Genomic DNA, 13,412 nt, shown 5'->3' with positions numbered 1-13,412 from the left:
TAAAAAAGTTAGCAGGGCCCAACATGCCTGGGCTATCCAGTTAGTCATATGGGCTACTTCTGACTTTTCTTTTGGGCTGAGCCCTAGTCTATAGTGATGGGCCCCTCCTTAACATTTCCATTGACAGTCCACTTCTCCACAGTAACATCGTCCCGCCGTTTCATTGTCCATCATCGGGGGTACAGGAAGCTTAGCTGCGGGCCTGCGGCTCCTCGAATCAACGTTAAACCCCTTCACTCACTCACCGGGGAATCCTCTCGAGCGTCTCATGTGCATCTAGAGACCTCCAAAATGTTGAGATGCAGAAATCTATTTTCTCCAACAATAAGAAGGAAAAACAAAAAGAGCAAAAGCCGAAGCAGAAGCAAAACAGTTTCCATTAATCAAAATCGTTTTTTCAAAAATCAAGAGCCGCCACACTATCTACAAGGAGAAGATGAAGAGGAAGCGGAAGCGGAAGAAGAAATTGAAGTGGGTTTCAGCCTCAAAAGCTCAGCTCGGTCACACTCTCATGGGGTCCAGCCGCTGGGCAATCTCTATCTCAACCCTGGCTCCATAAACTCGAGAAATACAGGTCTAGGTAACCTACAAACCCTAACTGATGAGCTTGTTCTTGATATTTTAGGGCTTTTGGATGGAACCCACCTGGGGATTTTGGCCACCGTCAGCAAATCTTTTTATGTTTTCACCAACCATGAGCCCCTTTGGAGGAACCTTGTTTTGGATACCCTAAATGGTGGTTTTTTGTATAATGGGTCTTGGAAATTTACTTATGTTTCTGCTTATGACCCTGAATTTGATATGTCGAATGCCAACATTTCGTGTTTGAGAGTGAGGGATTTCTATTCTGACTATCTCTTTCAGAGTTGGTTGTGTGCTAATCTTGAAATGAAACCAGAATGGCTTGAAAGAGACAATATAATTCGAAAGAAAGGTATTACTGTGGAAGAATTTGTGTCAAATTTTGAGGAACCAAATAAACCAGTATTGTTTGAAGGGTGTATAGATAATTGGGCTGCATTGAAAAGATGGGATAGGGATTACTTGGTTGAGGTGTGTGGTGAGGTTCAACTTTCGGTTGGCCCAGTGAAATTGAAACTTGGGGACTATTTTAGGTACTCTGATCAAGTGAGGGAAGAGAGGCCATTGTATTTATTTGATCCAAAATTTGCTGAGAAAGTTCCAGTGTTGGGTTCAGATTATGAAGTTCCACCGTACTTTAGAGAGGATTTATTCAGTGTTTTAGGCAAGGAGAGGCCGGATTATAGGTGGATTATAATAGGACCTGCTGGGTCTGGTTCTTCATTCCACATTGATCCTAATTCAACTTCAGCTTGGAATGCGGTGGTCAAGGGCTCTAAGAAGTGGATTCTGTTCCCACCTGATGTAGTTCCGCCTGGAGTACATCCAAGCCCAGATGGGGTGGAGGTGGCTTGCCCTGTTTCTATAATTGAATGGTTCATGAATTTTTATGGGGCCACGGAAAATTGGAAGAAAAAGCCCATTGAGTGCATCTGCCAAGCTGGTGAGGTGATCTTTGTGCCAAATGGATGGTGGCATCTGGTGATTAATCTAGAGGAATCTATTGCAATCACACAGAATTATGTTAGCAGGTAATATTTTTCTGTTATTCTCTCCTCGTCCGAGTCGTCTCTCTTCTTTCCCCGTAGGTTATAAAGTCCCAACAACTGCTTGAAAATTGTATGTGTTTGCACGACCTTGTTAAGAGAACTATTAGGTGCGTGGCTAGGTGGGTTGCTTAGTTCCAACATCAGGAATACACACACACACATATATAGATATTGATTTTCTTCCAGTATTGAACTTCATTTTTGTCAAAAATGTTTTTGAATATAGCGTTTGCCGTTTGGAAGCATTTGAGTGACCTTCCTGATTTGTGCAAGTGCTGCTTGTTGATTATTGAACCAAATGTCACATGTGAGTCATATTCCAGTGTTTGAGAAGTAGGACATGTCTAAATTCTTACATGACATTTTCCTGTTCCAATTACCAATGTCTTCAATCTTGTTCATCTTCTGCCCCCTCCTTTGTATTCTGCAATGCTCGTTGTAGGTTGCTTTCTTTTGTCAATGTAAGGCTTGTGATCGTTTGTAGCTTCAGGCCCTGGGAAATCGCAATCTTAGCAGGCATATACTGAACAGTGCTTGAGATTACTTAATCGAAGTAGAAATGCAATGTGTATCAAATTAAGTTTCCCACCCATATGGTCTGTGATTTTTATTCAGTGTTTTAGGGATATTGCTTATTTTTCGCTTCTTGTTGCTTGAACTCAAAAAGGTTCTTCTGCACTTTAATTGGATCAGTATTTTAAATGTTGCTGCATACTTACGTAGCTAAAGATATCAATTTTGCATATGGAAAAAATCTTGTCCCATGTTGTTTGGGACAGGCTTTGATGATGATGATACGGAACAAATTAAAGAACTAAAAATTGTGGTCCTTGAAAACATTTGGTTGATTGAAGTGACAAGAATTTTGTCTCTCGCTACATGCAAAGGTAGGGTTTTACCTCATTGTTCTTCTGAGCAAAGCCCATAACACATCCTAAAGAACTTATAAGAACTCCTGTGATTACAGGAAATATTGATATTGACCGGTTTTAGCTCCAAGTTGGTGCTTTAACTTTCCTTGAACTTTACTTATATGTGGGTAGGCTTCCCCATGAAATATGCAGAGTTTTTCTGTAGACAAATAAAGATATCACTTTCTGTTTTGCAGGAGAAACTTGTTGAATGTCTTGGATTTTCTCAAGAGACCAAATGCTAGCTCCCTTGTATCGGGAACAAAAGACCGTATCAATTTGCATGAGAAGTTCAAGAATGCCATTGAGGACTCTTTTCCTGGAACTATTGACCATTTGGTGCAGAAGGCCGAAGAGAAGACGGCAGCCCGAGAGAAGAAAGTTTCTTTCTGGGACACAGCAACAGATTCCAAGGCCGGAGCTTTCAAGTTCTCTTTCTAAACAAATAGCGAAGGAGGCAGTAACCTGAGGATAATGGAGAAGTGGTCAAGCAGAGTATCGAATTCTCTTTGGTCCTAACTATACCCTTTTGTCACTTCCAGTTATGGGAATGATTACAAAAATTTTGGCTCCGATTGATTACCTTAACATTGTTGTATTTCTTATTGATCATTCTGAATATCAATATGATCAAGGCGTACAAGTGGTTTTTTCCTGGTTATATTTTTATCAATCATTGAATGATCTCGAGATTATAATCCTAAATAAATAGGAAACTGAACCTGTCATAAAATCCTAAAAATTACTAAAATGTAAAATATTATTTTGAAGGTCTAAACAGCCAAAATAAAATGGGGTTAGTGACGAAGTATTAGTTTTGACGACCCATTCAAATTTCGTGGTATTCTTTGTAGTTGAGTGGTCCTACATATTCATACTTCCCACAACAGGCCTGTTAATCTTTTTGGCGACGTTTTAAGGTCTATTTTTTAGCTGCAGACTCATTTTTCATTTCGAAGAGTTCGGTTCAAAGGGTTATGTGGCTGAAAGCCTGAAACATGACAGTTTCGAAGGATGAGTGGTAGTGGTTCAGTTCTGAGAGCGCTTGAACTAAAGAATCCCAAACTTGTATTGCTGGAATCCTGTTCTTCTCTCTCCCACCTGAAGATCATCCATGGTCATATGATCAGAACCCATTCCATCTTTGACGTATTTTCGGTCAGTCGTCTGATTGCCTGCTGCGTAGACAGTTTATTGGGAACAAACGCACTAGATTATGCCTTTCGTGTTTTCTCCCAAATTCAGAACCCCAATCTCTTCATCTACAATGCAATTATCAGGGGATTTTCGGTCAGTGAAAACCCAGATAAAGCCTTCTGCTTTTACCGCCAGTCGCAACACCATGGTTTGGTTCCTGATAATCTTACCTTCCCCTTTTTGGTCAAGGCTTGCACTAATTGGGGATCCATGTGTATAAGCTCCCAAACCCATTGTCAGATCATCAAGTATGGGTTTGAGCATGACATATACGTACAAAACGCTCTTGTTCATATGTATTCAACGTTGGAAGATATGAAGGCAGCCCAAGACGTATTTCAAACTATAACTTGTTTGGATGTGGTTTCTTGGACTTCAATGATAGCTGGTTTTAACAAAAGTGGAGATGTTGAAACTGCACGTAAGCTGTTCGATAGAATGCCTGACAAAAACTTGGTTACTTGGAGTGTGATGATCAGTGGGTATGCTCGGAATAATTGTTTTGGTAAAGCTATTGAATTGTTCCAAGTTCTCCAATCCGAGGGTATACAAGCAAACGAGACTGTCATGGTCAGTGTGGTATCTTCGTGTGCTCACTTGGGAGCCCTTGATCTAGGGGAAAAGGCTCATGATTATGTGGTGAAAAATAACATGACTGTGAATTTGATTCTGGGAACAGCTCTTGTGGATATGTATGGTAGATGTGGAAGCATTGAGAAGGCTATTCAAGTTTTTGAAGATTTGCCTGAGAGGGACAGCCTAAGTTGGACAGCTCTGATTGCTGGACTAGCAATGCATGGCTATGCAGAGAAAGCGGTCGAGTACTTCTCGCAGATGGTGAAGACAGGTCTGCTTCCAAGAGACATAACGTTTACAGCAGTATTATCAGCTTGCAGTCACGGGGGATTGGTTGAAAGAGGTCTGGAGATTTTTGAGATCATGAAAAGAGACTACGGTATTGAGCCTAGTCAGGAACACTATGGATGTGTGGTCGATCTTCTTGGACGAGCTGGGAAGTTAGCAGAAGCTGAGAAGTTTATTCTTGAAATGCCTACAAAGCCTAATGCACCAGTTTGGGGTGCATTACTGGGAGCTTGCAGAATCCACAGAAACTTAGAGATAGCAGAACGAGCGGGAAATATGCTGATCCAGTTAAAGCCAGAACACAGTGGCTACTATGTGCTGCTCTCAAACGTATATGCACGTACAAACAAGTGGGAGAATGTTGAAATAATGCGTCAGACTATGAAAGAAAAAGGAGTTAAAAAACCTCCAGGTTATAGTTTGATTGAGATAGATGAGAAAATTCACAAGTTTACAATTGGAGACAAAACACATCCGGAAATAGAGAGCATCGAAAGAATGTGGGAAGAGATTCTGAGGAAGATAAGGTTGGCAGGATACACAGGGAATACAGCCGATGCTTTGTTCGATATAGACGAGGAGGAAAAAGAGGATGCTCTGTACAGGCACAGTGAAAAGCTTGCGATTGCTTATGGAATTATGAAGGTTAAGCGTCCAATAACAATTCGGATAGTGAAAAACTTGCGAGTGTGCGAGGATTGTCACACAGCTACTAAACTAATCTCAAAAGTTTTTGAGCGAGAGTTGATTGTGAGAGACCGGAACCGGTTCCATCACTTTAAAGGAGGTGCCTGCTCTTGCATGGATTACTGGTAGAGCTGCAAACCAGTACCAACGGTAAAGATTGAAACCATTGTGTTATGAAGACAACTTGGCATTAACATTCAACTTTTCCATACATATGATTTTCTCATTGCATCAAAAGCTACAATGTTTTCTTGGCCAATAGCATTTGGCTGGATAACAAAATCCCTAAACACTCATGCTCAAATTCAAACAAGCTCATCGGTCTACAAATTGGAAAAATCTGCGTTCAGAAGATTTGAAGAAGAACGAGAAGATCAAGAAAGCGAACAACCAACAGCCCCTCCAGCTTGTTTTCCTGTCAATCGTTGCACGACATCCATAAACTCCTCCGGCTTGACTTGAATAATCTCAGGTGATCTCAGATACACAATAACAGGATCAGGCTGTTGCTTGTTACTCTTTGTGGAGCACTCTTTGTTGATCATAAGGGGCGCAGGCCTTGGACCCTGCAACTGGCTTCTCACCGGATAGTTCATGATCTTCAACACAATTAGTAGCAAATGCTAAGGTATTTTTGAGATTGAATGTGGTCTCCTAACTCTTGAACTTGGGTTTAATCACACATGAATATTTATATATATGTGTAGACTGCCAAGACATTGAGTGTTTGTGTTCTTCTGCTTTTGAATTGGTCTTTACTCTTTATGGGATTAGTTTACTAATAATTAGTGGTTAGATTGGGTGCCGGCTGTGATATTGTCAAGAACAAAAGTTAATTTGGTCTACACTACACATTTGTGAGAAAGGGTTGGCCAAAAAGTCAAGGTCGCCCCATGTATGAATTTCATATTTAGAGTCAACTATTTTCATCGGTTTGACGAAAAAGGAACGTTGCATGGGGTCAAAAAACACAACATCAATTAGTATTGAAAACAATTGGACAAGTTGAACATTTTTTAATCCTCAACAGAACCGGCAAAACTGAACCGAACGGTCGGTTATTTTTAAAACATATTTAGCAATAACTGAACGGTTAGTTGATTGAATAATCGAAATAGTCGACTAAATAATTGATTAAAATTGATCGTTTACACCCATACTCAACACTATTACTTTTTTTTATCCTTGAAACCATATTTTTAAAATGGATTTTTGTATTGAAAGAGTGAAATTCTGCTCAAGTTATTAATTTGAGCTTCATTTTATTAAATTGACACATTTTAACCATCAGTGTTCAAATTGGAATGCGGATTATCTTTCAAAAAGTGATGAAATGTGATAAAATTATTTTCCTACGCATGGCGTCATAACTCACGTGTTATAGGCAAAACCACATGCATGAATAATGTGTGAAAATGTTAGCGTGCGCGAGTAATGACGTGCGTGCATCGGTGCATGCATGCTTGCTTGGAAAAAATAAACGGCACAAGGCACTCCTAATTAATTCCATTAGAAATAAAATTTCCCACTAATTATGATTTATGACCATCGATTAATCTAAATCCATCGATCCCATTTTGATTATTATGGCATTAATTAAGGATTTTTCGTGTAATCGTGATCAGCAATTAATTATCTCTTTCAGCCATTTTACTGAAACGAAAATAAAATATATATATATATATAAAAATTTCTATTTCATGATCTATATGAATTTCTCTGCTTCTTCTTCTCCACTGCGCTTCCTCTTTCACATTAGCTTCCCTTCTTTAATATCTTCAACATTCTTCGTGCTCCTGCATTGATTTAGCTGCAAATTTGATTCCCACAAAGATTTGGAGCCTAATTTGGATTCCTTTTTGTTGTATCATATTTGTTTATTTATTTATTGTAATTATCTGATTCGCATTGAATTTGTTTGGAAATTCAAGGCGCAGAGTCTTTTCGTTTTTGTAGATAAATTTTTTGATTGAAAATTTGGATTCAGTCGAAAATTTGAAAGATTAGGGTTTCCAAACAATCTGTTTGGAAGCAAGGTTGATTCAGGTTCTGTGATCTGATCAGCCCTGCTCGTATTCCGTTAATGGGATTAACGACGATCAATTCGGATACTACATTGCGGAGTAGAGACTTGCTGAGGACCTGAGATTGGGGTGTATTTGATGGGGAACATATGTACGGGGCCAAATCTAGGTGCTAATGGATTCATTCAATCTGTCACCGCAGCTGTTTGGCGGACTCGGCCACCGGAGGACAGACTACCTCCCCCTCCCAAGGGAGAAAACAGCAGCCAAGGAACGTCCAAATCAGTTCCTGTCGCCGATGAATCAAAGAGCTCTGCTAACTCCAAAGGAGGATCCGATCATTCCCCAATGCCGGTCCAGAGCACCCCACCTGAACCCGTCAAAATCGGCAACGAGCTACCACAGCCGGGTGCGGTCGGTAAACCTGCCGAATCGGAGGCGAATAAGCCTGCTGATGAAGCTAAACCGAAGAAACCTGCACATATGAAGAGAGTGTCAAGTGTAGGGCTGCAAATGGAGTCTGTATTAGGGAGGAAGACTGGGAATTTGAAGGACATTTATAGCTTGGGAAGGAAATTAGGGCAAGGGCAATTTGGGACGACACTTTTTTGCTTGGAGAAGGCCACCAGTAAGGAGTTTGCGTGCAAATCCATAGCCAAGAGGAAGTTGACGACGGAGGAAGATGTCGAGGATGTGAGGAGGGAGATTCGGATAATGCACCACTTGGAGGGTCACCCCAATGTGATCAGAATTGTGGATGCATACGAGGATGCGGTGGCAGTTCATGTTGTTATGGAGCTTTGTGCCGGTGGGGAGCTTTTTGACAGGATTATTCAGAGAGGGCATTATTCAGAGAGAAAGGCAGCTGAGCTTGCAAGAGTAATAGTTAGTGTTGTTGAAGCATGCCACTCATTAGGGGTTATGCATAGGGACTTGAAACCCGAGAACTTTCTGTTTGTTAACCAGGAGGAGGAATCTCCACTTAAGACTATAGATTTTGGGCTATCCGTATTCTTCCGGCCAGGTACACTTTCTAGAGTGAATTTTCATTTTTGTTTCCGATTTCTATTAATATAAATGTGTTTTTTGGAACTGATAGAAAACTGAATTTAAGCTTTCGAAGACACATTGAGTCCTGAAGTTTCATTGATTAAAGGGGGAAGATAAATGAATTTTTTGTAGACTGTTATTTTGAGCACTTGTTTGTGTTCATTAGAATCGGAGCTGCAATCTGACACCCAATACAGGATCCATAAGTTAATAAATCATTAATTCCACTTCTATGGAACCTTGTATAAGCCTTTTCCTTTTTGTATACAATAGATTATTTGCTTTCTTTAGCAGCTATTGAACCTGAAATGAAATTATTGACATCGTCAAATGCTGTTTAATAACAAAGGACAAGGAAAGGTTGGTGAAAATCTTTAAAATTTGAGTATGAAGGATATCTGATGAGTAGTAGTATTAAGGTAGCGGATAATCAGTTGGTTTCAAGCTCAGCTTGGCAGCTTTGGTGAGCCTCGTATAACAGTGAAGGATGTGTTACCATTGAATCCCACGAACAAGTGACAAATAGGGCTCCTATAATGGGTATATTGTGATGTTCGTCACATCTGATGTGGAACTATGTGTGAGCCATGCCCGACAAAATTTAAACTTCTGTTCACATCCAATCACTCCCACAGGGTATCAAATCTTAAAGTCTTGGTGTACATAGGCTTCTGATAGTTTTTAAGTTGTCTATAAAGTTGGAACACAAATTTTGAAAGTTCATATGATGCGACACCCTAGCAATAACATCATTCTGTAGGGTCGTGTGCCCAAAGGCTCTTTCATATTATTTTTTTAATCCCTTTTGAAAAGGAGATTTAAGGATATATTAGATTGAACAAAACAAGTATATAGATCTGTGAATAGTTCTTACAAGTTCTCGCAAACTGAATACTACAGAATTATCTTTTCCATTGATAAAGCTGTTAGGCACTAGAGCTCCACTGTGTTCATCTTCTGTAAGTTGCTAGATTGTCTGTTTCTTAGCTATAGGCTGAGGGATTAGCTGACATACAAATGATAGCTCAAAAATGATGTATATTTACGCATAGGCTCAGTCTTCTAGTTCATAGTTTAACTTTTGGCATGCCATGTGGTGAGGTAGAACTAAAGGCATCGTTAGCGAGTGGTCGAGTGGAAGGGATACTGAATTTCCAATATCCTTTTTCTGAAGAGATATTTACCTCCGCAGATGGCAAATAGTCTGACCATTTCAGTTATTATAGTACTTCCTCTCCAGTGTAACTGATGGAGCACTCGTTATAGTTGAAGAAGACTAATAACTCATCCTTTCAGGTGAAACTTTCTCCGATGTGGTTGGGAGCCCTTACTATGTGGCCCCAGAAGTATTAAGGAAGCATTATGGTCCAGAATGTGATGTTTGGAGTGCAGGTGTTATCATTTATATATTGCTAAGTGGTGTTCCCCCCTTTTGGGATGGTAGGAGCTCGTGGCTTATATTTCAGTTTCTTTATATTGAAATTATTGGATTCACTGCTTCTGTCGGTAACACATCTTTTGTGTGCTATTTCCTAATCTGGATCAGAGACGGAGCAAGGAATATTTGAACAGGTTTTAAAAGGTGAGCTTGATTTTGTGTCAGAACCCTGGCCTAGCATTTCTGAAAGTGCAAAAGATCTGGTTCGAAAAATGCTAGTAAGGGACCCCAAAAAGAGGCTGACCGCTCATGAAGTCCTTTGTGAGTATTAATGCCTATATGACCTGTTCTTGTATTGATTTTAAAATCCTTTATCAACATGAGTCATGTGATTTAATTTTATTTTGTCTGAGATGTTTCATTTACTTATTACATCCCGCTCATACTGATGTTCATGTGATTGACCAGTATTTCATTATCCCTAGCTATACATTGGTGATATTGTCCAAAAGCATCTTTGAAATATTGTATTGTCATCTATTGTTTCACAACATAAACAAAAGCCCATATTTTTGTATTAATTAAACAGATTTACTTTTATTTTATACTCCTACTTTCATACTCCATGAAAAGGTGGTCACTAAACTCTCTCTTTCCCGAGAATAATAACATAAAAATTAGTCATTAATATTTTCCTTTGATTCTAAAACAAGGGATAAAATAACACTTGTGCACAAGGCTGCCGCAGTGGGCATTCTAAAAAAGGGGCTAACCTTATTTAATTTACTAGGCCCCTCTAATAAACCCCCTAATTTTGTTAGCTGAAATAATTGCAAATTTATGCGAGGGCCAAGGGATAGCAAGTAATCTAATGTGGGAAATTTAAACCTGAAAATAAATTTGTTTAACTAAATGTTTAGCTCGCAAAAAGTATCTTATTTCTCCGCATCTTCCATTGTAAGGCTTAGCAGTGCATAAAATGGTGTGTTTTTCCCTCTCCCCCCTTTTTTTTATGCCTGGTGCAGGCCATCCATGGGTTCGGGTTGGTGGTGTTGCTCCGGATAAGCCTCTTGATTCTGCTGTTCTAAGTCGCTTGAAGCAATTTTCTGCCATGAACAAGCTCAAGAAAATGGCCATTAAAGTGAGTACTTCTACTCCAGTTTCTCGCAAGTTTGGGACTCTGAATATGTCATGTTGGACCAGTCAGTAGAACACTTGTCTCCACAGCATTTGGAGGGTGTTTAATCAATTTGATTACGTTATACTACGTGGTGCACAATAGGATCTTTGATGCTAGAACATCAATTTTTTTACATGAATTCATGCTGATAGATTGAATAGTTTGAAGTTTTTATTCAATTTTTTAGAAGTTAAGATGAAAGGAGATTGTAATCTCTTTTCTGGATATTGAATTTGCCACCATCTAAATAATAAATAGTTGGTTTTATGTCTTTTTTTTTTCCTCTAGCGTTATTATTTGGATTCTATAGCATCTACTGATATGCTGTATTTTCCTGTGTGGGAAAAATTGTTATTTCGTAGGTTATTGCTGAAAGCCTGTCTGAGGAAGAAATTGCAGGTATGAAAGAAATGTTCAAGATGATAGACACAGATAATAGTGGACAAATCACACTTGAGGAACTGAAAAGTGGTTTGGAGAGAGTTGGTGCTATTCTCAAGGATTCTGAAATTCATCGATTAATGCAAGCAGTAAGTATCAAGTTTGAATTTATGTGGAGAGGCATGCATTAGCATGAAGAATATTACCCTCTTTAATTGTTAATATTTCAAGTGGAAACAGAGAGGATGGTAATGTAAAGAGTAAGCAGTAATAGTATATTTCTCAAAGTGCAATTTGGTTGCAACTTGCAACTTACACAGAGAATAAGGCTATGCTTGGCAGTGGGCACCTGGCTATCCCAATTGATAGCCTTGGTTTGAATTTAACCATATCTAAATTTATTCTCTCATTGGTTTCTTAGAACCGATTATCTTTCCTTTGAAAACTTCAGGCAGATATTAACAATAGTGGTACGATAGACTACGGTGAGTTCATCGCAGCAATGCTTCATCTAAACAAAATTCAGAGGGAGGATCATCTATTTGCTGCCTTCTCATACTTTGACAAGGATGGAAGTGGTTATATCACTCCCGATGAGCTCCAACAGGCCTGTCAGCAGTTTGGCTTAGAAGATGTGCACATAGATGATATAATACGTGAAGTTGACCAAGATAATGTAACTGACTTGCTGCCAATTGTCTTTTTTTCTTTTTCGTATTTTGGAAGGTACAAGACTGGTTGTGCATCACTATTATGATTCACCTTTGTTTTCTTTTCAGGATGGCCGTATTGATTATAGCGAGTTTGTGGCTATGATGCAAGACACTGACTTTGGCAAGAAAGGATTACAAAAGAATTGAAGTATAGGATCCACTAAGCCTCAAAACGCTAATACGTGATCCAGGTATGATTAGACAACACAATCAGTAGTCAACATGAATTTTCTCACTACCGGCAACTAAACATAATTTGTGGCTCTCGTGTTTGAAATTCATGTCTCAGAGATGGAGGGAGGAGTGTCCTTTCTTATTGTATTTGTCTATCAATTCTCTGTCAAGTCAATTAAGTTGGTTAGATTGCAATTTTTTTGTGGAAAATATTGTTCATAGACTCACTTTTTGGGTAGACCATTTTCCTTTGCATTGTTGCAAATATTGTAGGGAGCTCTGCCCCATATATCCCGGATAATGCTTGAGACCACAAAAAGTGACCCCCAAAAGACCCCCATTTAATATGGAGTGTTTGATGTGAAGTGGGTCCTATATATCTCTTTTTAATCAATTGCTATTTTAATGCCACATAGATTTGGGGGACTTTTGGGGGTCACATTTTGAGGGTCTCTAGCATTGTCGATACATCCCTTGAAGAAATGGAAATGCTAATTGATGGCTACAGAAGTCTACTACTTGGTGCATAGGATGTAGCCTTGTTCTTAATTATTTCATCACACACACACAAAGAAGGTTGGAATACAGACATAAATCTCATGCCAATCTGGGGCAACATACTTAGTTTGCAAGCTAGTTCAGTTTGAAACCTACAGTCATTTCTTAGAGATCATCGTGTACAGCATTGAATGATTTGGTCTTGATTGATGTCTGATTGTACCCCGCCTATTTGAACTCATTAGGCACTGATGATCGTTGTGGAGTTGGCGATTTCTTTACATTCTTGTTTACATCTTCATATCCCTGGTCTGCATAAAAAAAAACCGAAATCCTGCAGAGGTTCGGTCTCTGTCAGTCTCTCTGTCCAACTTGACCACTCCAAGGAGGCATTATTTAGAGTTTGACACAATTAGTCATCTCATTCATTAAATCAATCTGTTTGTTTGCCTATCTTGGAAAAATATTCCAAAACTTGTAGAGGTGGCTTGTGATAGATCATTTTCGAAGTCTAGTGGCAACAGCTGCCTTGCCCAGCACAAATTCATTCTACAAGAACGGTTTTTTGGTTTGACAACTTGCTGCTGCTCATGGTACTTGACTAGTACCCATGCTTAATCGCTAGTTATGTTGCTATACATATTTGTGTTGTCATGTCAGTTTTCCTGGAAAATGTTAAATTACATGTGCATTTGCTGGTGGATTGCTTTGTGTATTTTTGTTA

General features: G+C 39.2%; 3 protein-coding genes across 3 annotated transcripts; all 3 read left to right on the top strand.

Annotated features, from left to right (window-relative positions):
- The first annotated feature begins 159 nt into the window (after positions 1-159).
- Positions 160-3,203, top strand: LOC119995433 (F-box protein At5g06550). Its single transcript, XM_038841938.1, has 2 exons — positions 160-1,613; positions 2,740-3,203. Exons 1-2 carry the CDS (start codon positions 292-294, stop codon positions 2,981-2,983), a joined length of 1,566 nt encoding a protein of 521 aa, XP_038697866.1. The 5' UTR covers positions 160-291; the 3' UTR covers positions 2,984-3,203.
- Positions 3,204-3,390: 187 nt separating this feature from the next.
- LOC119986888 (pentatricopeptide repeat-containing protein At5g06540) lies at positions 3,391-6,024 on the top strand. The gene has a single exon (XM_038831581.1). It carries the CDS (start codon positions 3,557-3,559, stop codon positions 5,417-5,419), a length of 1,863 nt encoding a protein of 620 aa, XP_038687509.1. The 5' UTR covers positions 3,391-3,556; the 3' UTR covers positions 5,420-6,024.
- A 922-nt stretch (positions 6,025-6,946) lies between these two features.
- On the top strand, positions 6,947-12,331 carry LOC119994546 (calcium-dependent protein kinase 20). The gene is made up of 7 exons (XM_038841240.1): positions 6,947-8,338; positions 9,661-9,804; positions 9,911-10,063; positions 10,768-10,883; positions 11,285-11,452; positions 11,755-11,979; positions 12,083-12,331. The coding sequence occupies exons 1-7, from the start codon at positions 7,453-7,455 to the stop codon at positions 12,161-12,163; spliced, it is 1,773 nt and encodes a 590-aa protein (XP_038697168.1). The 5' UTR covers positions 6,947-7,452; the 3' UTR covers positions 12,164-12,331.
- The last annotated feature ends 1,081 nt before the right edge of the window (positions 12,332-13,412 follow it).

The sequence above is a fragment of the Tripterygium wilfordii genome, chromosome 3 (assembly GCF_013401445.1).
Source record: "Tripterygium wilfordii isolate XIE 37 chromosome 3, ASM1340144v1, whole genome shotgun sequence".
Classification (NCBI taxonomy): domain Eukaryota; kingdom Viridiplantae; phylum Streptophyta; class Magnoliopsida; order Celastrales; family Celastraceae; genus Tripterygium; species Tripterygium wilfordii.
Note: the sequence above shows the minus strand (reverse complement) of the source record. Positions and strands in the feature narration are given on the sequence as shown.

What these genes read in the sequence shown, in the direction of transcription:
- LOC119995433 (XM_038841938.1), top strand. Translation starts at nt 292, where the DNA reads ATGTTGAGATGCAGAAATCTATTTTCTCCAACAATAAGAAGGAAAAAC. An exon ending in ACACAGAATTATGTTAGCAG is followed by an intron (nt 1,614 to 2,739) that starts GTAATATTTTTC and finishes TCTGTTTTGCAG; the next exon opens with GAGAAACTTGTTGAATGTCT.
- LOC119986888 (XM_038831581.1), top strand. Translation starts at nt 3,557, where the DNA reads ATGAGTGGTAGTGGTTCAGTTCTGAGAGCGCTTGAACTAAAGAATCCC.
- LOC119994546 (XM_038841240.1), top strand. Translation starts at nt 7,453, where the DNA reads ATGGGGAACATATGTACGGGGCCAAATCTAGGTGCTAATGGATTCATT. An exon ending in TCAAGAAAATGGCCATTAAA is followed by an intron (nt 10,884 to 11,284) that starts GTGAGTACTTCT and finishes GTTATTTCGTAG; the next exon opens with GTTATTGCTGAAAGCCTGTC. An exon ending in GTGAAGTTGACCAAGATAAT is followed by an intron (nt 11,980 to 12,082) that starts GTAACTGACTTG and finishes TTTTCTTTTCAG; the next exon opens with GATGGCCGTATTGATTATAG.